The sequence below is a fragment of the Cervus elaphus genome, chromosome 5, assembly GCF_910594005.1.
Source record: "Cervus elaphus chromosome 5, mCerEla1.1, whole genome shotgun sequence".
NCBI lineage: Eukaryota > Metazoa > Chordata > Mammalia > Artiodactyla > Cervidae > Cervus > Cervus elaphus.
The window spans coordinates 109,611,151-109,635,766 of NC_057819.1; the positions used below are offsets into that span (position 1 = coordinate 109,611,151).

General features: G+C 41.9%; 1 protein-coding gene and 1 non-coding gene across 6 annotated transcripts in view; one reads left to right on the forward strand and one right to left on the reverse strand.

The window, feature by feature from the left end:
* B4GALNT2 (beta-1,4-N-acetyl-galactosaminyltransferase 2) overlaps nt 1-24,616 on the reverse strand; it is a 61,423-nt gene that overhangs the window by 29,801 nt on the left and 7,006 nt on the right. For all 5 annotated transcript variants that reach the window (XR_006341270.1, XM_043904259.1, XM_043904260.1 and 2 more), the window contains exons 2-3: nt 9,061-9,261; nt 7,506-7,643 (exon numbers count right to left, since the gene is read on the reverse strand). Coding sequence is in view for 4 of the 5 variants with exons in the window: in XM_043904259.1 (XP_043760194.1) it covers nt 7,506-7,643; nt 9,061-9,261 (339 nt within the window). In the remaining variant the exon portion in view is untranslated. The remainder of the gene's footprint in view (nt 1-7,505; nt 7,644-9,060; nt 9,262-24,616) is intronic.
* Nucleotides 23,322-23,451, forward strand: LOC122695890. The gene has a single exon (XR_006341627.1). It is a non-coding gene; the product is annotated as a small nucleolar RNA SNORA3/SNORA45 family (small nucleolar RNA).

A 24,616-nucleotide genomic window follows, 5' to 3' on the forward strand; every position in this document is an offset into this window, starting at 1 on the left:
ATAATTTTATAGTTCTTTTATACATAGCTGTTACAGGTAGAGCAATCTGTATTTAAGGAAGGATGAATTACTAGAAAAGAAATTAATCTTGGATAGTTTCCTACCAAGTCAAACATCTTGTTGTTTGTTTTTACTTATTTATGGCTGTGCTGGGTCTTCACTGCATTGTGGCGCCCAGGCTTAGTTGCCCCGTGGCATGTGGAATCTTCCTAGACCAGATATCGAACGCATGCCCCCTGCATTGGCAGACAGATTTTTAACCACTGGACCATCAGGGAAGTCCAAAAATCTTATCATTTAAGTAAATTTCCTGTTTAAAATGGAAAAAAAATCATTGAAGGAAAAGGCAAATTTCAGAATGATTTGTTCTTACGGTACTGATTACATTAAAAATATACAACTAAGCCCTAGAGCTGCAACTGATGAAGTCCGGGCACCTGGAGCCTGTGCTTTGCAACAAGAGAAGCCACTGCAGTGAGAAACCTGCCCACCTCAACCAAGAGTAGCCCCCACTCACTGCTACTAGCAAATCTGGAAAACTCAGGAGCGGCCACAGGACTGGAAAAGGTCAGTTTTCATTCCAATCCCAAAGGCAATGCCAAAGAAATTTCAAACTACAGCACAATTGCACTCATCTCACACGTTAGCAGAGTAAAGCTCAAAATTCTCCAAGCCAGGCTTCAACAGTATGTGAAAAGAGAACTACCAGATGTTCAAGCTGGATTTAGAAAAGGCAGAGGAACCAGAGATTAAATTGCCAACATCTGTTGGATCATAAAAAAAGCAAGGGAGTTCCAGAAAAACATCTACTTCTGCTTTATTGACTATGCCAAAGCCTTTGACTGTGTGGATCACAACAAACTGGAGAATTCTTCAAGAGATGGGAATATTAGACCACCTTATCAGCCTCCTGAGAAATCTGCATGCAGGTCAAGCAGCAATAGCTAGAACTGGACCTGTAATGGACTGGTTCCAAGTTGGGAAAAGAATACATCAAGGATGTATATTGTCATCCTGCTTATTTAACTTATATGCAGAGTACATCATGAGAAACATTGGGCTGGAAGTACAAGCTGGAATCAAGATTTCCAGGAGAAATATCAATAACATCAGATACACAGATGACATCACCCTTATGGCAGAAAGTAAAGAAGAACTAAAGAGCCTCTTGATTAAAGTGAAAGAGGAGAGTGAAAAAGTTGGCTTAAAACTCTACATTCAAAACAACGAAGATCATGGCATCTGGTCCCATCACTTCATGGCAAACAGATGGGGAAACAATGGAAACAGTGACAGACTTTCTTTTCTTGGGCTCCAAAATCACTGTAGATAGTGACTGCAGCCATGAAATTAAAAGATGCTTGCTCCTTGGAAGAAAAGCTATGACCAACCTAGACAGCATATTAAAAAGCAGAGACATTACTTTGCCAACAAAGGCCCATCTAGTCAAAGCTATGGTTCCTCCAGTAGTCATGTATGCATGTTAAGAATTGGACCATAAAAAAGCTGAGCACCGAAGAACTGATGCTTTTGATCTGTGGTGTTGGAGAAGACTCTTGAGAGTCCCTTGGACTGCAAGGAGATCCAACCAGTCCATCCTAAAAGAAATCAGTCCTGAATATTCATTGGAAGGACTGATGCTGAAGCTGAAACTCCAATACTTTGGCCACCTAATGTGAAGAACTGACTCATTGGAAAAGACCTTAATGCTGGGAGAGATTGAAGGCATAAGGAGAAGGGGATGACAGAGGATGAGATGGTTGGATGGCATCACCGACTCAATGGACATGAGTTTGAGCAAGCTCCAGGAGTTGATGATGGACAGGGAAGCCTGGCATGCTGCAGTCCATGTGGTTGCAGAGTCAGACAGGACTGAGCAACTGAACTGAAATGAACTGAACTGCAACTAGAGAAAGCCCGCACAAAGCAATGAAGGTCCAATACAATGATAAATAAATAAATATATATACACAAAACCCCAGTAGTATACATTTATATATGTATACACATACATAAATATGTGATTATGTGTGCTGATCTGTGTAACAATATAAAAATTATATGGAATAACATCTTTTCTATTACCCAGCTTCCCCACAACACCCCCAGAAAAATCTCCACTTGCTCTTACCAAAGAGCTGTAGAGTCCCCTATTCCCCTCGGTGTGCTGGGACAGAAAGTCTTTGGGTAACCTGACCTTGGCCAGACAAGTCTGTACTTGCTAAGTTGAGAGAGACAGGTTTCTAGCCTGAAGATGCCAAATGAAATTCAGAGGAGAGTGTGTGAAACAGAGAACGCGGAAGCAATCTGTTAACTGGTGTGTTTTGCTACGAACGGGGCTAGGAGGATCTGGGTAGGCCCTTAGAGTGTCTTTGTCCAGGCTCCCGGCCTGAGAGGTCCCACTCAGCTGATACCTACTGGAACGCGTTACCCAAATTCTGATAGCTTGGCTTACACCTGTATTGACACATTAAAAACCCAGGGCTGAGTCCTATCCATCCCACAAGTTCCAGACCTGCCTCATTCCAGCAAGAAGCCACTGGACTGTCAGCAGTGCAGAAAGAAACAGTGAGATAGCAGATGGAGTTTGTGCATCTGAGAGTAGTTTATCCAGAGTGTAATTACAACTGAGGTTGGGGGTGGGGGTGGGGAATCCCTCAGACTGGAGGGGGAAATGAGCCCTTGAAAGACTTGGGTAAGGAGAAGGACACTGTTAACCTCAAGCAGGATCTTTCTTTCTGAGGGGATTGAATAGCAGAAAACTTTTCCCAGAGCTGGGCCTCTTGGATACCCCTAAATTGGTAGCCAGCATACTGGCCCCTGAATGAGGGTGCCTCAGTGACTTGGCCCAGTCCAGTGTCCATCAGGAAGCTCGGACACTGTGTGTGCAAAGGGCTTGTGAGGCAAAATCACTTGCCACCACAAAGGGACACAGAGCCATTGATATTAATGGGTAATAGTGGTGTGGGAGAGCCGGCCTGTACCCACACAGTGCAGTCAATTGTTGAATTTTCAGGAATTTTGCAAGCCAGCTTTTAAACACAGTTATTAACAAAAATTAAATTATGGGAACACAGCTGAAAAGCAGTCAAAACTTACCACTTCCTAATTATTTTACTACATCTCCCTATTATCTCTGCTCTGGAGGTTATTTTCATCTATTGTATTTGAATGGTGGAGATATTTTATAACTGGAATCCAGTGAAATCTTGTTCATAGCTTGAAATCAGCCACAGTGTGACTGTTGAACCACAGAAATTAGCAAATGCTACAAGCTACTTTCAAAAGCCCACTGTTAAACACCATCACTGTTCATCCTTCTCCCTTCAACATATATAAACATGTCTCCGCACACACACAATCAGAGAAACACCCCCTCCTCGTTTAAACACAAATGTATCACACTGTACAAACCATCTGCATCTTGCTTTTTTGACTAAATAAATGAAGGGAGCTTTTTCTCTTTCTTTTTTAATTCCTGAAGCTTCATCCTCCAAACTACTTTTCTTCCATCAAGGAGTGAAGCACACCCAGAGCTCCGTCTAGAGTCACACATCACCCCTTGCCTCTTATTCATTGCTTCCTTGACTTGCCCAGCCTTGTGCTAAACCCAGAACAAAGATATCAGTAAAGTCCCTTTCTGGGAAGGGTGAGAACCCAGAGCCAAACTCCCATAACTAGAATACAAAGTGATCAGTTCAGTAAAAGAGGTCAGGCCAGCTTGGATGTCACCTTCTTCCTGAATGTTTTTTTTAATTATCTTTTTTAATACCTCCTAAACCCTACCACATCCCTCCCTCTGACTGCTATTATCATTGAGCTGGGGACGGAACTCTTGAGTTCCATGCAATTTGCTGAAAACACTCCCCAGGCCACAGACTGCCCATGTGCACTCAATGCTGGGTTCCACGCACCCAGATAATGGCGGTGCAGGGAGGCTGTAACTCAGCAGCCACTTGACCCCAGGGGAGGACACACTCCATGCTCCTCTGTAATACTATAAGCTCATCGAGAGATGTCATTTAGATCAGACTGACCTTTGTGCCTGACTCAGTGCCTTGCCCTGCACTGAGTCTCCCCACCCAGCAACTTGCTTACTGGCCTGAGACTCGGTTCGCGTCAGTTATCAATATCTGGCTCTGTTCTTGTTCATACCTGTTCTTGTTCATACCAGGTATAATCCCAAGAGAGAGGGGCCTTTCAAACAGGTGAAGGAGGGGAAGGTGAGAACACAGCCAGGTGTGAAACTTGGTCCTTCCTGTTTGGAATCTGTTCCTTCTCTAACTCCTTCTGCCCAGCATCCTCTGGACGAGCCCCCCACTCGAGCTAGTACCTCTTCTTATCCCTCCCTGTCCCCACCTTGCCGGCTCCAACCTCTTCAAAGCTCCCTTCCTGCTCTCCCTTCCCCCACCATGCACGGTGCACAGCTGGGGCTCTCTCCCGAGGACTCCGTGACTTCTCTTTCTCTCTCTGCAGCCCTGTGCCGTCCCAGACAGAGATGGAGCCGTCTCACGCGTTTCCCCTGCCACCATCCACTAATTCTACAGATGCCTGATAGCCCTGTGCCAGGAGCTAACAGTCCCTGAGCACAGGGACCTCAGACAGCGACAAATAGAGACCAGAAGGCAAGCAGCAGGCTTTCCTGGCAGGAGGCAGGCAGAGGGTGTTACCGGGGCCCAGGGCCAGGGCACACACTGCATGCGTGAGCGCTTACCATGTCATATGTCTATTTACATCTTCTTCTTATCTCCTCTACTACCCTATGATTTCACTGAGGTTGTTAAGGCCTTTCATGGATCACCTTACTAAATGTCAACCTGAGGCCCTATCGCCATTCCACCCTGTACCTATGGAAGCTAAACTGCTTGTCCAAGGTCGCCCATCTGAGACATGGAGGACGCAGCTGGTTTGCCTCTCTTGGCAGCACTGTTAACCACTGAACCCCATGTTCCTCGCACAGCCGTGGAGGCCCAGGGCTCAAACCCCAGCCAGGATCACCTGCACACTGCACTGGCTTCCTGATCTCCAACACTCCCTTCTGCTGCTCCTCCGTCTTCCAGGGAGTCTTCCACTTGTATGGAGTCTGGGGTAGTGGCTCATTCTCGAAATCAAACCCACAAGGGCGAGAGTCCCCTTTTCCCTTCCTTAATTCAAGACTTAGGCTCAGGCAACTGAGCAGTAAAGCCTAGGGACTGGTCATCAAAGCAGCACATACAATTGTCGCAGCAGGAGAAAATGTTTACCTTCGTCCCAGCACCTCAACATTTGTCCCTGCCTTCCCTTTACCTTCCCTCCAGTTTATCCTCTGCAGAAAAGCCACAGTGGTATTTTACATATGAAAGTATCTCATAGAATGGGCTGGTGTTGGTAAAGAACCTACCAGCACAGGAGATGTAAGAGACACAGGTTCAATCCCTGGGTCCAGAAGATCCCCCTGGAAGAGGGCATGGCAACCCACTCCAGTATTCCTGCCTGGAGGATCCCATGGACAGAGGAGCCTAGCAGGCTACAGTCCATGGGGTCGCAAAGAGTCAGACACAACTGAAGCAACTTAGCCTGCACCTGTCTCATAGAATAAGTTGCCAACTTTAAAAACTGTTCAAGGATTTCCCTGGTGGTACAGTGGTTAGGAATCCACCTGCCAAAGCAGGGGACATGGGTTGGATCTCTGGTCTGGGAAGATTCCACACGCAGCAGTGCAACTAACCCTGTAGACAACTACTGAGCCTGCGAGCTGAAACTACTGAAGCCCTTGCGCTCTAGAGCCCACGCTCCGCAACGAGAAGGCACCACAAGGAGAAGTCAGAGCACTGCCACAAATAGCACCCGCTCACCGAAAATAGAGAATGCCTACACGCAGTAAGCAAGACCCAGTGCAACCAAAATAAATCATAAACAAATAAACAAAAACTGTTCAATTCTTTGTATTACCCAGAAAGCAAAATGCACACTCCACCTGCTGGCTTACCACCGCCGTCACCAACGGCCTCTCTGGGCTCATACCTCCAGCCTCCCCTTGACACACTAGGCAAAACGGTCCAGGCCTGCTTTCCTGTCATGCAGCCATCAGCAAAGGCCTGTTTTCCTGTCACGTAACCCACCCTGGCTTTGGGCATTGTTAATTCTTCCTTCTGGAATGCTCTTTTATGGGGGGTTGTGATAGACAAGAAAAGATAACACAAATCAGAGTCCAAGATAACCTTCTTTCATTGTCCCATTAAACTTTACGCCTTCGACAATGATATTTAATTTACCTCCCATAGCACTTATTACTATTTAGGTTATTTATGTGTTTTGTTTCTTTTTGGCTATTCTGCATGGCATGTAGGATGTGGTTTTAGTTCCCAAACCAGGGATCACACATGTGCTTTCGAAAGTGGAAGCGTGGAGTTTTAATCACTGGACCATCAAGGAAGTCCCTCTTACTGTATCCTGTTCTGCCCATGAAGAGCTATAAGAATGATAATGTTAATAATAAACCAAGCAAAACAGTAGATAATATTTTTGCAATGCTTCTGTACATCAGGCCCTGTATGAGCTGCTAGCTCTTTGCATGTAAACACAGTTTTTCTTACAAATAACCTATTACAGTAATAAACTGTTATTACTGTAATAAACTGCTATTACTGTAATAAACTGTTACAGTTTTTCATATGAAGATACTGAAGTCTGTGATGTTAAGCAACTTGCCATCCAGCCTATTCCAGAGTTCAAGTCCTTAAGTGGTTATTATTTATTACAGCACACTTCCCACTGTAACTCATAAATGATTCCTAGGGGGAAAAAAGAGAAAAGAAACTGCCCAGCCATTCTGTGCTCCCCTGGTTCTTGATTTCCCAACCTGGTCATCCTACCACTTACGGCTATGGGAAAGTACCAACATCTTTCCTACAGATTCCCTCTTAACATAAGCCAGGCAGAATCCATTTCTCCTGTTTTCAACCAACAATCCTGGTCAACACATCCCAAAGGTTAACTCTGGGCTTTGCACACAGCAGAGGGACAGTACATTCTCAACATATAAATGAATCAGACAGTGCAACCTGGTGAGACTAAAGGCTCTGATGGCCTGGGTGTGTGGAGGCTGAGCCACCAACATGGCACTGATGTCTCAGTCTTTTCCCTCCTTTCCTCTTTCTTTATTATGAAATGCTTGAGACATGTCAAGTGTCTTGGGGGGTTTTTTGGTTTGTGTGCATGTTATTGGCCTCACAACATAGCTCGTAGCCTCTTCATTCCCCAACCAGGGATCAAATCCAGGCCCCAGCAAGGAAAACGCCGAGTACTAACCACTAGACTGCTAGGGAATTTCCAAGTTTTGTAAATCTTCACTGAAGGACTATTTCCTCAGTTCTCTTTACTTGGTCTATTCTTAGTAGTTCTTTCCAGGGACCCTGCAAGAGTGGGACTGCCTTTCTTCTCTCCCTAGCCCTACACCCTCAGGAGAGAGGGGGGAGACCTTCCACACCACCTCAGGGCCCAAGAGCCCCGGTGGTCTGCATTACCTCCTCTGAAAGTGTTCAAATTCAGCTTGTCTCCTCATTTTCACCGCAGGGAGGTCAGTCTGGCCATAGGCATTCTCAAAGTTATAGCTTTCCTGATGTTTCAAGGCTTCGCATTTGCACTGGTTTTTCGGGAAGAGCCTAAAACAAGATGAGGACTAAGATCACAGACTGGGTGGGCTGGCGGGTGAACCGGGCGCTTGAAGTCTAACCCAGTGTGCTGTTCCCCCCAGACTCTCCTTTCTCACAACCACCATCCAGGTTGGGTTGAGACTCTAGAATCCCAGCAGTAGCCATTCCCAAAGACACAGCGAGGAGAAGGGATAAGAAGGCCCCCTCTCAAAACCAACTTATAGTGACCAAAGCAGACATGTGGCAGGAGGATGGATAGGAACTTGGGATTAACACACACACACTACTGTATATAAAACAGATAACCAACAGAGACCTACTGTATAGCATAGGGAAATCTACACTATATTCTGTAATAACCCACATGGGTAAAGAATCTGAAAAAGAATGAATATATGTACATGTATAACTGAATCACTTTGCTACACACCTGAAACTAACACATCATTGTCGGTCATTATACTCCAATAAATTGTTTCAAATAATAAAAAATAAATTTTGTAATTAAAAAAAAAAAAAAAACCCTCTCTTGAATCATCTCCTGCACCAAACTTCTACTTAAGATCCCACAAGCCGTGGCTAGTTCTCTGACCAGGGATTGAACCCAGGCTCAGTAGTGAAAGTTCCAAGTCCTAATCACTGGGCTGGCAGGGAATTCCCTAAACTTCTTTATTTTTTTTTAAGGTGTTTATTTATTTTTGTTTTGTTTTGGCCATGCTCTATGGCATGTGAGATCTTAGTTCCCCGACCAGGGTTTGAACCCGTGTCTCCTGCATTGAGAGCATGGAGTCTTAACCACTGGACCACCAGGGAAGCCCCTTTATTTATTTTTTTTTAATAATTTTCATTTATTTATTTTTGGTTGTTGCTGGGTCTTCCCTGCTGTGCAGGCTTTCTCTAGTTGCGGTGCAGGGGCTTCTCACTGCGGTGGCTTCTCTTGTGGAGCACGGGCTCTAGAGCACCGGCTCAGTAACTGTGGCACAGGCTTAGTTGCTCAGCGGCCTGTGGGATCTTCCTAGAACCAGGGATCAAACCCTTGTCTCCTGCATCGGCAAGCGGATTCTTTACCACTGAGCCACCAGGGAAGCCCTCTCCAAACTGCTTTAAACTTGACAGCCGCAATGGCATCTCAGCCCCACCCATCTGAAGAGGAAGCCAAAGGGACAGAAAGGCCACGCCTTTCCTGTAGTTTGTGTTAAACGGGCCCTCCAAAATCACAAGGGACTTTGCTGGGTGTTATAGGGAACAGAGCCTGTGCTCTGCAAACCAAGATCTTTTCTGGTCCTGTAGTTTGGAATCACATTCACAATCAGCACAGGAGCAGGAAGGTAGGAAACTGGCTGTAAGGCAGGCACAATAGGACACTGTCAGCCACAGGAGGAGGGAGCGAGAGGTCAGACCAAGGGGGAATAACTGGCTATCTCACCAGATTCCATCGTGGGTAAACAGGTTCTTGATATGTTCCTCAGGGAGAAGCTTCAGCATTCCGGCAGCCAGACTAGGCTGAGGGAGTGGTGCTTTGTTGCTGCTGGATTCTGGATACAAGTACACACTTCTGAACATAAATAACACAATGCCCAGGGCCAAGAATAAGACCGACATCTTGAGGATCCACAGACATCTAGAGCTGTTAGGACACAAAAGAGCAAATGATGTGTAAATCTTTTTTCCTTGATTACATGAAACATAAAAGGACCTGACTATATAATATAGATGGGAAGAGTAACTGGAGGGAAAAGGTCAATTAAACCTATATCTTCTACTACTTACCAAGACTGATTTCTGATAAATAGAAGAGGAAAGAATCAAGTTGCAACAGACACTCAGAAAAATCACAAATAAAAGAATGTGCCAAAGCCCAAGGCGGGGGGAGGGGAAAAGTAAGGCTTGCAGTATTAATGTCAACATAGTTGAATTGGAGGCAAAAAAAAAAAAAATTAAATGGGGCCAAAAAGATCACTTACTGTGATCACGAGTGATCTACAAAACAGATATAGATCATGTAGTGGTCATGAACTGTATCCACTAGATAATAGCATTATTTACACAAAGAATGGCAGAATATGGGAGGAGAAAGATTACAAATCCAAAGGTGGTCATGGATTCTAACATTCTCATGTCTAACACTCTAGCATCTCATTCCCTACCAAACCAAGTCTCAGAAATATATAAAGCAAGAAAGCAACTAATTTTTTTTAAATTTATGTATTTTATTTATTTTGGGTTGCCACTAGGTCTTCATTGCTGCAGGAGGGCTTTCTCTAGTTGCGCCGAGTGAGGGTTACTCTTCATTGCAGTGTGTGAGTTTCTCATCGCGGTAGCTTCTCTTGTTTCAGGGCATGGGCTCTACAGCTAGGGCTCAGTAGTTGCGGGTCCTGGACTCTACAGTACAGAACCAACAGTTATGGTGCACGGGCTTAGTCGCTCTTCGGCATGTGGAATCTTCCCGGACCAGGGATTGAAAACACATTCCCTGCATTGGCAGGCAGATTCCTATCCAATGTACCACCAGGAAAGTCTGCAGCTACATTTTAGATCTCATATTCTGTTAAAGAGCTTTTAGTACATTTACAAAAGTTGGCCACTTATTTGAATACAAAGAAAACCACAATAAAGTAGAAATCATTTAGATTATACACTCCACACACTAACAAGTGCAATCAAAATGTAACCGATAGGGGCTACCCTGGTGGCTCAGTGGTAAAAACTCTGCCTGCCAACGCAGGAAGACACAGGTTCAATCCCTGGTCAGGGAAGATCCCACATGCTGTGAAGCAATTAAGCCCATGCACCACATCTAGTGAGTCTGTGCTCTAGAGTCCAAAAGCCACAACTACTGAAGCCTGCATGCCCTAGAGCCTGTGCTCTGCAATAAGAGAAGCCACCACAATGAGAAGCCCACACACTGCAAGGAACGGTAGCCCCTGCTCACTGCAACTAGAGAAAAGCCTGTGGAGCGAAGAAGACTCAGCACAGCCAAATACAAACAAATAAATAAATAATTTAAATACAACCTATAATAATAGTAAGCCCCCTCTTCCACAACATGGAAAAAAATTTTTAAGCTTTCCAAAGCAACAGTTTGAGTCAAGGACAGTATCAGAACAAAAATATAAGGATAATGAAGATACTACATACAAAACTATGGAATACACTAAAATTATGCTGAGTGGAAATTTTGAATTTAAATACAAATTTCTGATCACAAGACATAAAATTAATAAATTAAACAATCAAATAAGTTTGAAAATGGATGACAAAATGAATCTAAGAAAAGTAGAAACAAGAACCTAATAACAATGCAAATGGAAAGTGGCAAATTAGAAAACATCTGAAGTGGAATAATTATTAAACCCAAGCACGGAGGAGACAACTTTTTAGATATCTCCCTACTTAATAACCTCCCTGCTCTAAGACTCTTTTCCGGCCTGACCCACAGAGGTCACACCTATGAGCTAGTTGTATCACATGATTCTCCCCTGACCATTGACTGGTTGGACCAAAGGCAAACACCTCAGAGCTGGGCCAATCAGCCAGAATTTCTTTTCCAGGAATTGGTAAGCAGATATCAGCTAAATCTGGCCCCCTGAACTGAGAATAGAGGAGAGGAGAGAAGGAAGAGAAGATAGAATAGGTAAGAGACACAAGGAGAAGCCTAGATCTTGAATACCTAGATGAAAGAGATGATCTAAACAGATCCATTAAAGTGAAAGAAAAAAAAAAAACAAGGAAGTTGTCAAAGGCCTCAACAAAATCAGAAATCCATATTCCATAAGTAAGCAATTCCACGCCAATTTACAAAAGCCAGTTTTACAGTGATGCAAGTATAAGTACTGAAGAATAATGCTGTAAGCATGCTGAACAAATATTAGCAGAGTATAATGGTATCCTAAATGAAAGATTCATCACTAATAAATGAAGCTCTTCCAGGAGAGCAAGGATGATTCAATCTTATAGTGTGATTAAAACACTCCAACTTCCTCCTAGGCCCACAGTCCTATCTCTTTTTTTTTTTTTAAGAATAACAATGTCATAAGTTCATTACACAATTTTCAACCTAACAGAAGGAAACAAATCAGGAACAATAGGGGAATGTGGTCTTGGCCTTTTTGAGGGTTTGGTTCTTTTCCTTCTGCTAGCAGGAAATGAAACTGTGTGTCATTGAATAAAAACAAAACAAAAATGAGGAGAAAAAATTCTCTGGGTAAATGACTTTCATGGTATTCCATATAATTTTTCCTCCTTAAACTATCACCTGTTTCCCTTCCTGCAAGACTGAGCTTTAGCCTACTCAAAAGAAGTGTGCCTAAGCCAGGGGAGTTTCCTATTAACTTTTCCCCTGGCCTTCATCTGACATGAAAACTGGAAGAATGCCTTTTGCTGATGTGAATGGTTAATGGTCATGAGAACCGGACTCCCCCCACACACACAAAGGGAGTGAAAAACATCCATTTCCCATCAACATGGATGAGATTCTCCCTAGTAGTCAGATTTTATTTTCAGCTTTGGTCTTTTAAATCCCCTGTACCCTTTTCTGCAGCTTTGAATGCCTCTGGATCGTCTGCCAGCTCCTGCCCATGTGTAAGTCACCCACAATAAACTTCATAATTGCTCTTCATGCAGTTACCTGCTTTGGTTTTGGGTCTCAAAGTTCCTTCTCAGTTAGGAGGATATTATTCAATATCTTCGCCTTCCAATAATTTATTAATAAATTTCACCAAGTGGAAATTCAGGTCAGGAGAACTCCCAATATGATTATATTGACAGATGATTTTAAAATCATTTAATAAAATTATCCATTCTCTTTTAAAATTTATTTACTTTTTCATTGAAGGATAATTGATTTACAGAATTTTGTTGGTTTCTGCCAAACATCAACATGAATCAGCCGTAGGTATACACATGTCCTCTCCCTCTTGAACTCCCTCTGTTCTTTTTTTAAAATTAATTTGTTTATTTTGCTGTACTGGGTCTTAGTTGCACACAGGATATTTAGTTGCAACATGCAAGCTTAGTTATAGCATGTGAACTCTTAGTTGCAGCATGTGGGATCTAGTTCCCTGACCAGGGCCCCCTGCACTGCAAGCATGGAGTCACACCCTCTGGACGACCAGGGAAGACCCCCAACATCCATTCTTAATTTATTAAACATCCCTTATTTAAGAAAGGACCTAAAACAGTCTCCAAAGGCAACAGAAATAAAAACAAAAGTAAAGAAATGGAACCTAATCAAACTTACAAGCTTTTTTTTTTTTTTTTAAACTTACAAGCTTTTGCACAACAAAGGAAACCATAAACAAAACAGAAAGACAACCTACAGACTAGGAGAAAATATTTGCAAATGATGTGACCTACAAGAGCTTAATTTCCAAAATATAAAAACAGATCATACAATTCAATAACAACAACAAAATCAAGACAAACAAAAAAGAACAATCAAAAAATGGGCAGAAGATCTAAACAGACGTTTCTCCAAAAGACATACAGATGGCCAAGAGGCACATGAAAAGATGCTCACCAATGCTAATTATTAGAGAAATGCAATTCAAAACTGCAATGAGATAACACCTCACACCAGTCAGAAGGGCCATCACTAAAAAGTCTACAAATACTAAATGTTGGAGAGGGTGTAGAGAAAAGGGAACCCTCCTACACTGTTGGTGGGAATGTAAATTGGTGCAGTTACTATAGAGAACAGTATGGAGGTTCCTTAAGGAACTAAAAATAGGGACTTTCCTAGTGGTCCGGTAGTTAAGAACCCACCTTTCCAATGCAGCGGACTCAGTTTGATCCCTGGTCGGGGAATTAAGATCCCACATAGTGCTGGGCAACTAAGCCCATGCACTACAACTCCTGAGCCTGCACGACACAACTAGAGAAAGCCCACATGCTGCAACAAAGACCCAGTACAGTCAAAAGAAAAAAAGAGAAAGAAACTAAAAATATTGCTACCATATGATCCAGCAATCCCACTCCTGGGCATTTATCTACACAAAACTATAATTCAAAAATATATATGCACCCCTATGTTCACAGTAGCATTATTTACAATAGCCAAGACATGGAAGCAACCTAACTGTCCATGAATGGATAAAGGTCTGGTACACCTTTATACAATGGAATATTACTCAGCCATGAAAAGAAAATAACGCCATTTGCAGCAAATTGGATGGACCTAGAGATTATCATAGGGCTTCCCTGGTAGCTTAGAGAGTAAAGTATCTCCCTGCAATGCAGGAGACCCGGGTTCGATCCCTGGGTTGGGAAGATCCCCTTGAGAAGGAAATGGCAACCCACTCCAGTACTCTTGCCTGGAAAATCCCATGGATGGAGGAGCCTCATAGGCTATAGTCCATGGGGTCGCAAAGAGTCAGACACAACTGAGCAACAACACGTTATAGAGATTATCTATAACTAAGAGATTATCTATTTGACTAAGCAAAGTCAAAAAGAGAAAGACAAATACCATATTATATCACTTATATGTATAATCTAAAATACAACACAAATGAACATATCTACAAAACAGAAACAGGCACAGAGAACAGACGTGGTTGCCAAGGGAGGGAGGGTAAGGGAGGGAAGAACTGGGAGTCTGGGATTAACAGATATACACTATTAGAATGGATAAACAAGGTCCTACCCTATAGTTCCTATGGGAACTATAATCCATATCTTGTGACAAACCATAATGGAAAAAATATGAAAAAGTATATATAAAAATATGTATAACTGAATCACGCTCCTGCACACTAGAAACTGACACATAGTAAATCAACCATGCTCCAATAAATTTTTTTAAAAAGGAAAGAACCTGGAAGAAATGATACCACACTAATAATTATGAGCACATATAACATCTGGATCTTGGTTTACACACAGCATTCCCCTCTAAAGAAAATCAGAGCCCCTTGCAGAAATGGCTGATTCTGGCTTTGGCTAAGGAAAATTCAAAGCAAGTCTAGAATATCCTGTGATGCCAGAAGGGAAGGGGGCTACCTAAGAAGACTACAGTTATATCCAAGAAAGAGGAGCCAGTTTAAAGGGTCTTCTACCAGCCATATTTGAGATAGTTGATACATCAACAAGAACAATGACTATAATTAACTATAACATATTAAATAAAATAAAACCCATAAAGTTAATGATACTCCAAGGGAAAAATGCAAGGGGTGATCAGGGTACTTAAAAAAAAACTTTTTAATTATAGAAAAAAAATCCCAAGTACATACAACAAATAAAAAAAGCAATAACATGAATTTTATTATACCTATTACCTATTTTCTACTCCTGGACAAAATCTGTTTCTTCACCTATTCCCTCACTTCGAAGAAAATCTTGACATCACATCATTTCATCAGTAAATATTCTATTTTTGAAGGGTATGTGGCAGTTTTGTACTCAGATGAACCAAGCTGGAATTCCCTTCCCTGTGTAACACCAGGTTAGGGATGACCACAGAGAAATTTGCATGAGACTCAGAGGCAGTGCAGATGCTGGCAAGTTCCATCCACTTGGTCCTCTTTCCCTCAACTCTGTGTCCAGCCCTCCTTCCCAACAGCTGGCCCTGCTGACCAACTACCTCAAGTTCACTATAAGAACTTTTTCTGAGAACTCACAGTAGTGGTAACCATGAGGAACAAACAACCTTTCATATACTTTTCCAGGAAATCTCTTTGTGGCTGTACTCCAGAAAACAGATGTTTCTGAATTCTTCCCAGTTCCAGCTCATTCACCTATGATGATTGGTGACTTTTCTCTAATGTTTTTTTTGGAACTCGTCCCAAAACTGTGTTAATTCCTATAATAAATTTCTTATTGTGCAATCCTCATTAAAGTTCTGCTTCTTTGCTTAAGGCTTGGGTGATTCAGATAAAGGTTCTTACACACACACAGACACCATTATCAGCTAAAAACCTAACAATCAGTCTTTATTACCATCAAATGTGCACAGAGTTCCCTTCTGTCTTTTTTCTTTTTTGTACAGACGGAAATAAGTATGAAAGAGAAAAACTAACATCGTATATTAAGGCATATATATGGAACCTAGAAAAATGGTACTGATGAACTTATTCGCAGGGCAGGAAGAGACTCAGACATAGAAAACAGACTTGTGGATACAGAGCGGAAGAAGAGGGTGGGACAAACTGAGACAGTAGCATTTGAATATAGAGACAACCATGCATAAAAAAAATAGCTAGTGGGAAGCTGCTATATAGCACAGGGAGCTCAGCTTGGTGCTCTGTGACAACCTAGAGGGGTGGAGTGGGGTGTGGTGGGGTGGGGGGCAGGCTGAAGAAGGAGGGGATGCATGTATACATGGAGCTGATTCACGTTGCTGTACACAGAAACTGATGATACTGTAAATCAATTATACTCCAATTAAAAATAGAATCAAAGCAGAATCTAAATAAGATCCATACATTGCTTGATATGTTTCATCAGTTCCTTTTAATATATAGATTCCTCTGTATCTCTTCCTAGCAACTTACTTGTTTAAGGAACCATGTTGTTTATCCTACATTATTTGGATTTTCCACATCTGGACTGCTGATTTCAGCCGCCCCCTGGCTAAGTTCCTTTGTTCCCTGAAATTTCTATAAATTTGTAGTTAGATCAAGAGGCTTGATCAGATCCAGGTTTGATTTCTGAGAAAATCCCTTCATAGGTGATGGTGCGCGCCCCTGCATCAGAGAGGCTAGGCACAGCATCTCTCTTTTGCGGAATATTAGTAGGCATTTGATGACTGTCCAGATCACTGGTTCTGAGTATTCTGGGGCTCATGATCTCTATTCTTTAAAAAAATTGTTTTTGATGTGGACCATTTTTAAAGTTTTTATTGAATTTTTTACAATATTTCTTCTGCTTTATGTTTTGGGTTTTTAAGCCCTGAAGCATGTGGGATCTTAAAGCCTCCACCAGGGATCACACGCCCTGCACTGAAAGGCAAAATCTTAACCACTGGACCATCAGGGAAGTCCTTGGACCTCTTTGTAATCTTAAAAGTTACTGAGGACTCCCAAAGGGCTTTTGTTTTTGTGGATTATATCTGTCAATATTTACCATTTTGGAAATTAGATTTGAGGAGTTTTTAAAAGTATGTATTAATTTAGAAATAACATAATAAGCCCATTAAAAGCTAACACAAATAACATGTTTTTATGAAAAATAATTACATTTTTCCAAACAAAAAGTAGTGAGAAAATGGCATCATTTTACATTTTTGCCTATCTCTGTAATATTTAGTTTAATAGATAAAAATGAATCCTTATATTGTTTCTGCGTTCAATCTGTTACATTGTTTGGTTGAAACATGTGAGGAAAATATAGCCCCACACAGATATACAAGTGGAACAAAGATAATTGTGGATATTCATCTTTGATACCATGCCAAAAATCAAGAAGTCGTAGTTAAAAGGTTAGCAGCAACGTGGAATCTGAAATCATATCAATGAACTTTTTTCATTGGTATGATTTGGACTTTGAATGGATCTTTTACCTACACTTGATTTTATAACACCATGCATCATTCATATGGAAAATATTGGTTCACTGAGCTATGCTGATCCCCCAAATGCATTTTTAATGCAATACAGAGAATTCATTCATTAATATCGACACCAGTCTCATTAGAAGGGTCTCTAAATAATAAGACTCTCAAACTCATTGTAGCAGAAATACGTTTTACAAAGTTCTAATTTTTTGGAAAGCTTGAATTTTATGATTGGTAACAAATACTACCAGTTGTTTTCTTCAAATGGACAAGATCACTTGGTTCATTTTTTTAAAAAGATATCTATCAAAAACAGAAGTCTGAATAACCAGCTTATTCTTCATTTTTATTCATTCTTTAAACAAAAAATATTTCAATTAAAAAGCAGCTAGTTCAACTTGATGACATAAAACAAGATCCTCTATGATCTACCTCCTAGAGTAAAGGAAGTAAAACCAAAAATAAACAAGTGGGACCTAATTAAACTTAAAAGCTTTTGCACAGCAAAGGAAACTATAAACAAGGTGAAGACAACTCTCAGGATGGGAGAAAATAACAGCAAATGAAACAACTGACAAGGGATTAATTTTCAAAATATACAAGCAGCCCATACAAGTCAATAGCAGAAAAACAAACAACCCAATCAAAAAGTGGGGGAAAGACCAAACAGACATTTCTCCAAAGACATACAGATGGCTAACAAACACATGAAAAGATGCTTAACGTTGCTCATTATTAGAGAAATGCAAATCAAAACTACAATGAGGTATCACCTCACATCAGTCAGAATGGTTATAATCAAAAAGTCTACAAACAATAAATGAGGGAGAGGATGTGTAGAAAAGGGAATTCTCTTGCACTGTTGGTGGGAATGTAAACTGATACAGCCACCATGGAAGACGGTGTGGAGGTTACTTTAAAAATCTAGGAATAAAACCACCATTTGACCCAGCAATCCCACCACCACTAGGCACATACCCTGAGGAAACCAAAACTGAAAAAGACAATGTACCCCAATGTTAATTGCAACGTTATTTACAACAGCTAGAACATGGAAGCAACCTAGATGTCCATCGACAGATGAATGGATAAAGAAGCTATGGTACATATATGCAATGGAATATTCCTCAGCCATAAAAAGGAATGCATTAGAGTCAGTTCTAATGAGGTGGATGAACCTAGAGCCTATTTATAGAGTGAAGTACGTCAGAAAGAGAAAGATAAATATTGTATACTAACACATATATGTGGAATCTAGAAAAATGGTACTGATGAATTTATTAGAAGGGCAGCAATGGAGAAAGAGAGAACAGACTTATGGACATGGCAGGGATGGGGAGGAGGGAGTGGGTGAGATATATAGAGAGTGTAACATGGAAACTGACATTACCATATGTAAAACAGAGAAGCAATGGGAATTTGCTGTATATTCGGAACTCAAACAGGGGCTCTGTAACAACTTAGAGGGTGGGATGGGGAGGGAGGCTCAATAGGGAGGGGACATATATATACCTATGGCTGATTCATATTGATATTTAGCAGAAAACAACAAAATTCTGTAAAGCAATTATCCTTCAATTAAAAAATAAATTTTTAAAAAGCGGTTATAAGAAAAAAAGCAGTTAATTCAGCTTCCTGCTCAAATTGCACAAGCACTTTTTCTAGAGGCAATAACTGCACTTCAGTCTGTAGTAGGAATGTTTTACTGTTCATCAAAAGATATATTTAAAACTGTTTGTTTTTTCATGCCACATGTTTTTTCTTCATTCCCCCACCAGGGATTGAACCCTCGCCCCCTGCAATGGAACTACAAAGCCTTAACCACTGGACCTCCAGGGAAGTCCAAAATTGGTATTAAAAAAAAAAAATCAATTGATTTAACCATTTCATCAAGGATATTCTGAAGTTTCCCCTGAGTGTGGTGGGAAGAATGCAACTCCCACCAGTTCAAGTGAAGGTACCAGCAGCAGTTTTCCATCATTGCCCCTGCATCATCAGTGTCAAAGTCAGCAGAGTGAAAAAGGCAACTAGCATCTTAATACTATCATGAAATAGTTCTGACCTTACAGACTCCCTGAGGAGGTCACTGGGGCCCTCAGGAGTCTATGGCCCACAATTGAAGAAGCCCTGCTCTAGCCTTTTCTTCTACAGGGATGTCAGGGCTTTCTCTCCCTGATTTTAGAAGCTCTTGATGTTCCTGTAACAGAGCAGGAAGACCACAGCCCTTAGCAGGTAGCCATTGCTGTGCCTTATTACTCTGCCCCCTGTTACTAGGCATCAGGGCTTGCTCAGCCATTGCTCTGTGCCTCAGTGGGCCCTGCCCACAAGCAACCAACCATCAATGAGTGACCATTAGTTGTCTTGCTCAGCTATTGGTCAGGGCCGCAGTGTGCCCCGCCCACTGGTACCTGTCAATGAGGGACCACTGGGGAGATGACTGAGTCAATAGGCGGTGGTGTGGTGGCCATCTGGTGGAGGGTGACATAAGAGGCAGATTCAGGCCTTCTCCTGGAGGCCGTCCAGCTTACCCAGACTTGGGCCAGAAGGTGAGTTGGACAGCCCAGGGAACAGACTGGGGACTACGTCCTGTAGGGCTCCAGAGCTCTCACTAAGGCCCCTTCCACTAGCCTTGGCTCAGCCCTTGAGGCAGCAGTGAACCTCCCCCCAATCTCTGTCTCTGCAACCTAACAGCAGTGGCCATCTGTGTGAGTTGCAGTCTGAGACCCCTGGTCTCCCCATTTGGGTGGCCTAAGCAAACTGAAGGCCAGTTGGGTTGGATGCCTGGCTCCCTCAGGGATGACAGCTGGGCAGGATGTGGGAACCTGGCCCTGAAAGAGCTGCCAGCTGAGATCTGCCTCCTCTTAGCCAGGACTGGGGCTTTGGGGTGAAAGTTGTGCCTTGGGACTTTGCCCTTTCTTGTCAGGATAGAGAATAACATTTACAGGAACATGGCTACCTGACCATGACCAGACCTCAAGAACAAAGGATCGGACACGAAGTCTGCAACAACTAACCATGCCCATCCCTCCCCTTTTGCTTTTAAAGGGACTTGCTGAAAGCTTTCGGTAACTTTGGGGTTCTTAGGGCATCAGCCACTCATCTCCTTGTATGAATCTGTAACAAACCTTTCTCTATTCCAAACTCTAATGTTGAATATTGATGGGCCTCACTGTGCATCAGGCATATGGACTTGCAATTTCAGTAACAATAGCTTTGACTATATGGACCTTTGTCGGTAAAGTGATGTCTCTGCTGTCTTTTTTAAAACGCTGTCTAGGTTGGTCACAGCTTTTCTTCCAATGAGCAAGTGTCTTTTAGATTCATGACTGCAGTCACAGTCCGAAGTGATTCTGGAGCCCAAGAAAATAAAATCTGTCACTGCTTCCACTTTCACCGCCCGCCCCCCGCCAACTATTTCCATGAAGTGATAGAACCAGGTGCCATGATATTAGTTTTCTGAATGTTGAATTTTAAGCCAACTTTTTCACTTTTCTCTTTCAGCCCCATCAAGGGGCTCTTTAGTTCCTCTTCACTTTCTGCTGTTAGAGTGGTATCATCTGCATATCTGACATTTTGATATTTCCCCCAGCAATCTTGATTCTAGCTTGTGCTTCACCCAGCCCAGCATTTTGCTTGATGTACTCTACGTATAAGTTAAATAAGCCGAGTGACAATATACTGTCTTGATGTACTCTTTTCCCAATTTTGAACCAGTCCGCTCTTCTGTGGATGGTTCTAACTGTTGCTTCTTGAGCAGCATACAGGTTTCTCAGGAGGCAGGTAATGTGGCCTGGTATTCCGATCTCTTTAAGAACTTTTCAGTTTGTTGTGATTCACACAGTCAAAGGATTTAGGGTAGTCAATAAAGCAGAAGTATATTTTTTTTTTTTTTAGTTCTCCCACTTTATTGCTGCCAACCCATCTCCCTCCACCCTCGTGCACACATGCTCCGTCATGTAATCCCATGGACTGCAGCCCGCCAGGCTCCTCTGTCCATGGACTTTTCCAGGCAAGAATACTGGAGTGGGCTGCCATTTCCTTCTCCAGAAGTATATGTAATTTTTTAATTCCCCTTTTTTCTATGATCCGACAGATGTTTGCAATTGGTCTTTTGTTCCTTTGCCTTTTCTTTTTCTTTTTTTTCCAATATTTATTTATTTAATTTATTTATTTGGCTGTTTCTGGCCTTAGCTGCAGCATGTGGGATCAAGCGACCAGACCACCAGGGATTGAACCCTGGCCTCCTGCATTGGGAGCACAGAGTCTTAGCCTCTGGACCACCAGGGAAGTCCCTCCTTTGCCTTTTCTAACCCCAGCTTGTACATCTGGAAGTTCTCAGTTCACATACTGCTGAAGCCTAGCTTGAAAGATTTTGAGCATTACCTTGCTAGCGTGTAAAATGAGTGCAACTGTGTGGTAGTCTGAACATTCTTTGGTATTGCCTTTCTTTGGGATTGGAATGAAAACTGACTTTTTCAGTCCTGTGGCCACTGCTGAGTTTTCCAAATTTTCTGACATATTGAGTGCAGCACTTTCAAAGCATCATCTTTTAGGATTTGAAATAGCTTAGCTGGAATTCCATCACCTCCACTAGCTTTGTTCACAGTAATGCTCTCTAAGGCCCACTTGACATCACACTCCAGGATGTCTGGCTCTAGGGAGTGACCAGACCATCATGATTATCCAGGTCATTAAGACCTTTTTGTATAGTGCTTCTGTGTATCCTTACCACCTCTTCTTAATCGCTTCTGCTTCTGTTAGGTCCTTGTTGTTTCTGTCCTTTATTGTGCCCATCTTTGCATGAAATGTTCCCTTGTTATCTCCAATTTTCTCGAGAGATCTCCAGTCTTTTCCATTCTATTGTTTTTCTCTATTTCTTTGCACTGTTCACTTAAGAAGGTTTTCTTATCTCTTTGCTGTTCTCTGGAACTCTGCATTCACTTGGGTATATCTTTCCCTTTCTCCTTTGTCTTTTGCTTCCCAAACACAAGATTGGAGAATATAAAAAGACACAGAAATTTTAGAAATAAAAAAATAACAGCACTGAAAACTTAAGTGAATGAATTTAACAGAGAATTTGACAAGACTGGAAGATAGGTCAGACTATAAACTGCCAAGGAGGGGGACAGATAAATTAGGAACTGGGATTAATAGATACACACTGTTATATATAAAATAGGTAAACAACAAGGATTTACTGTATAGCACAAGGAACTATATTCAGTATCTTGTAATAGCTTATAATGGAAAAGAATCTGAAAAAGAATAGATATATATGTATGCTAGTGCTAGTGCTAAGCTGCTTCGGTCATGTCCGACTCTTTGCAACCCCATGGACTATAGCCCGCCAGCCTCCTCTGTCCATGGGGTTCTCCAGGCAAGAATACTGGCGTGATTGCCATTTCTCACTCCAGGGGATCTTCCCAACCCAGGGATTGAACCGCATCTCCTGTGTCTTCTGCATTAGCAGGTGAGTTCTTTACCACTAGGGCCAACTGGGAAGCCCATTACAGGCCCTTCATAACCTAATATCCAAACTACCATTTTCTAACCTAATCTGCACCTACTACCTCCAAACATTCTCACAGAGCTCTGCTATGACATTCTTAGTATACCAGTTTATCTACCTTGGGATTTCTCTGATAGCTCAGTTGGTAAAGAATCTGCCTGCAATGCAGGAGACCTGGGTTCAATCCCTGGGTTGGGAAGATCCCCTGGAAAAAGGAAAGGCTACCCAACTCCAGTATTCTGACCTAGAGAATTTCATGAACTGTATAGCCATGGGGTTGCAAAGAGTCGGTCATGACCGAGCAACTTTCACTTCACTTATCTACCTTATTGGTTTTCCGGCTCTACTTCTTTATGTATGTATATGTATAACTGAATCACTTTGCTGAAACATTGTAAATCAACTATACTTCAATAAAAAAAAATAAAATAACTGCCAAAATGGATAACATAGGAACAAAAGACCTCAAATTACTAAAAGAATCAAAGACACAGAGGATATTCGAGTGAATATTCGAGTACTAGAGAAGAGGGACTGGGGCAGAGGAATACTTGAAGAAAAATGACTGAAAATTTCCAAAACTAATGAAGGAGCTTTTGTGAAGTACTATTTAAGCCACAAGGAAGAACATTAAAAATAAATACACACCAAAAAGCATTATAGTAAAAATTAAAACACAAGGAGATTCAGGGCTAGAGTCACGTTTGGGTATCAGCTACTGCCTGAGTGCAGTGGAGTCCTCCAAAAGTAACTGCTGACCTTAGTCACTGGCTGTGGCCCTCATGACATAGTCAGTCAGCAGGTTAGTGACAGGCATCAGACTGACCCACACAGCGGTTGGATCCATGCATGCCCACAAATTAGGGGGAGGTTTGGTTTAGGAGACCTGTTACAGGAGTAACAGCGTAGAAGCTATCAAGGGACCTGAATTCTAGTCTTGGCACTGCCTCTGACCTTCTCAGTGACTTACTCTGTTTCCATGAAAAAACTAGTCTTTTCCACTTGATTGATTTGGTGGCTTTTTAAAGATTTGTTTTATTTGACAAGTGGAGACCCTGCTATGTCACTCTTTTGCACGAGTGAACAACTTACACTGTAATGGGGCAGATGGGCTGTGAAGAGGATAAACATAGCTTTTTAATCATAGTGAAGTAATGAAAATGGTTGCCTTCTCTCCCCAGTCACGCAAAATTGGTGAAGCATTACTACTTAAAGAGGAACCAGAGCTTCTGCCCAACTGTCAACCTTGATAAAACGTGGATCTCAGTCAGTGAGCAGACACAGGTCAACGCTGCCAAGAACAAGGCTGGGGTGAGTCCTAGCATGGGTGCGGTGCAATTGGGCTAATCGGAAGTTCTGGGGAAGGGGAAGTTCCCAAAGCAGCCTGTCATGAAGGCCACATTCTTCAGCAGAAGAGCTGAGGAGATTTAAGGTGTGGGTGGGGCTTTTGTCATGGTAGCTTGAAGCCACGTGGTGGGAGATGCATAAAGTTAAACAAGTGCTTTTCAAAAAACAAATAAAATACATGAAGATAATCTTAAAAGCAGCCATAAAAGATTACCTTTAAAAGAAGTTGCTAGTTAATTTTCCAACAGAATACAGGAGAAGCCAGAGATACTGAAATATCTTTAATATCACCAGGACTATTCAAAAATGAAGGTGCCCAGAAAGGTGTTTCTAGACAAGCAACATTTGAGGGAACTGATCACCAGCATACTTGTACGAAAATAACTACTAAAGATAGATTACTCCAGAAGGAAGATCATAAACAAATAAGGAAGAGAAATGAAACTGAAAAGTGGATAAGTCTAGATGACTACTGACTATATAAAATAATACTGCTTTGTTTAGTAACAGTAAGAAACAATAAGAAAATCATAAAACACAACAGAACCAAAAAAGGGTAAAGTAATGACACATAAGTCAGGAAAGGAATAAACAGACTAAACGTGTTCCAAGGTCTTTACATTTCCCTGGGAA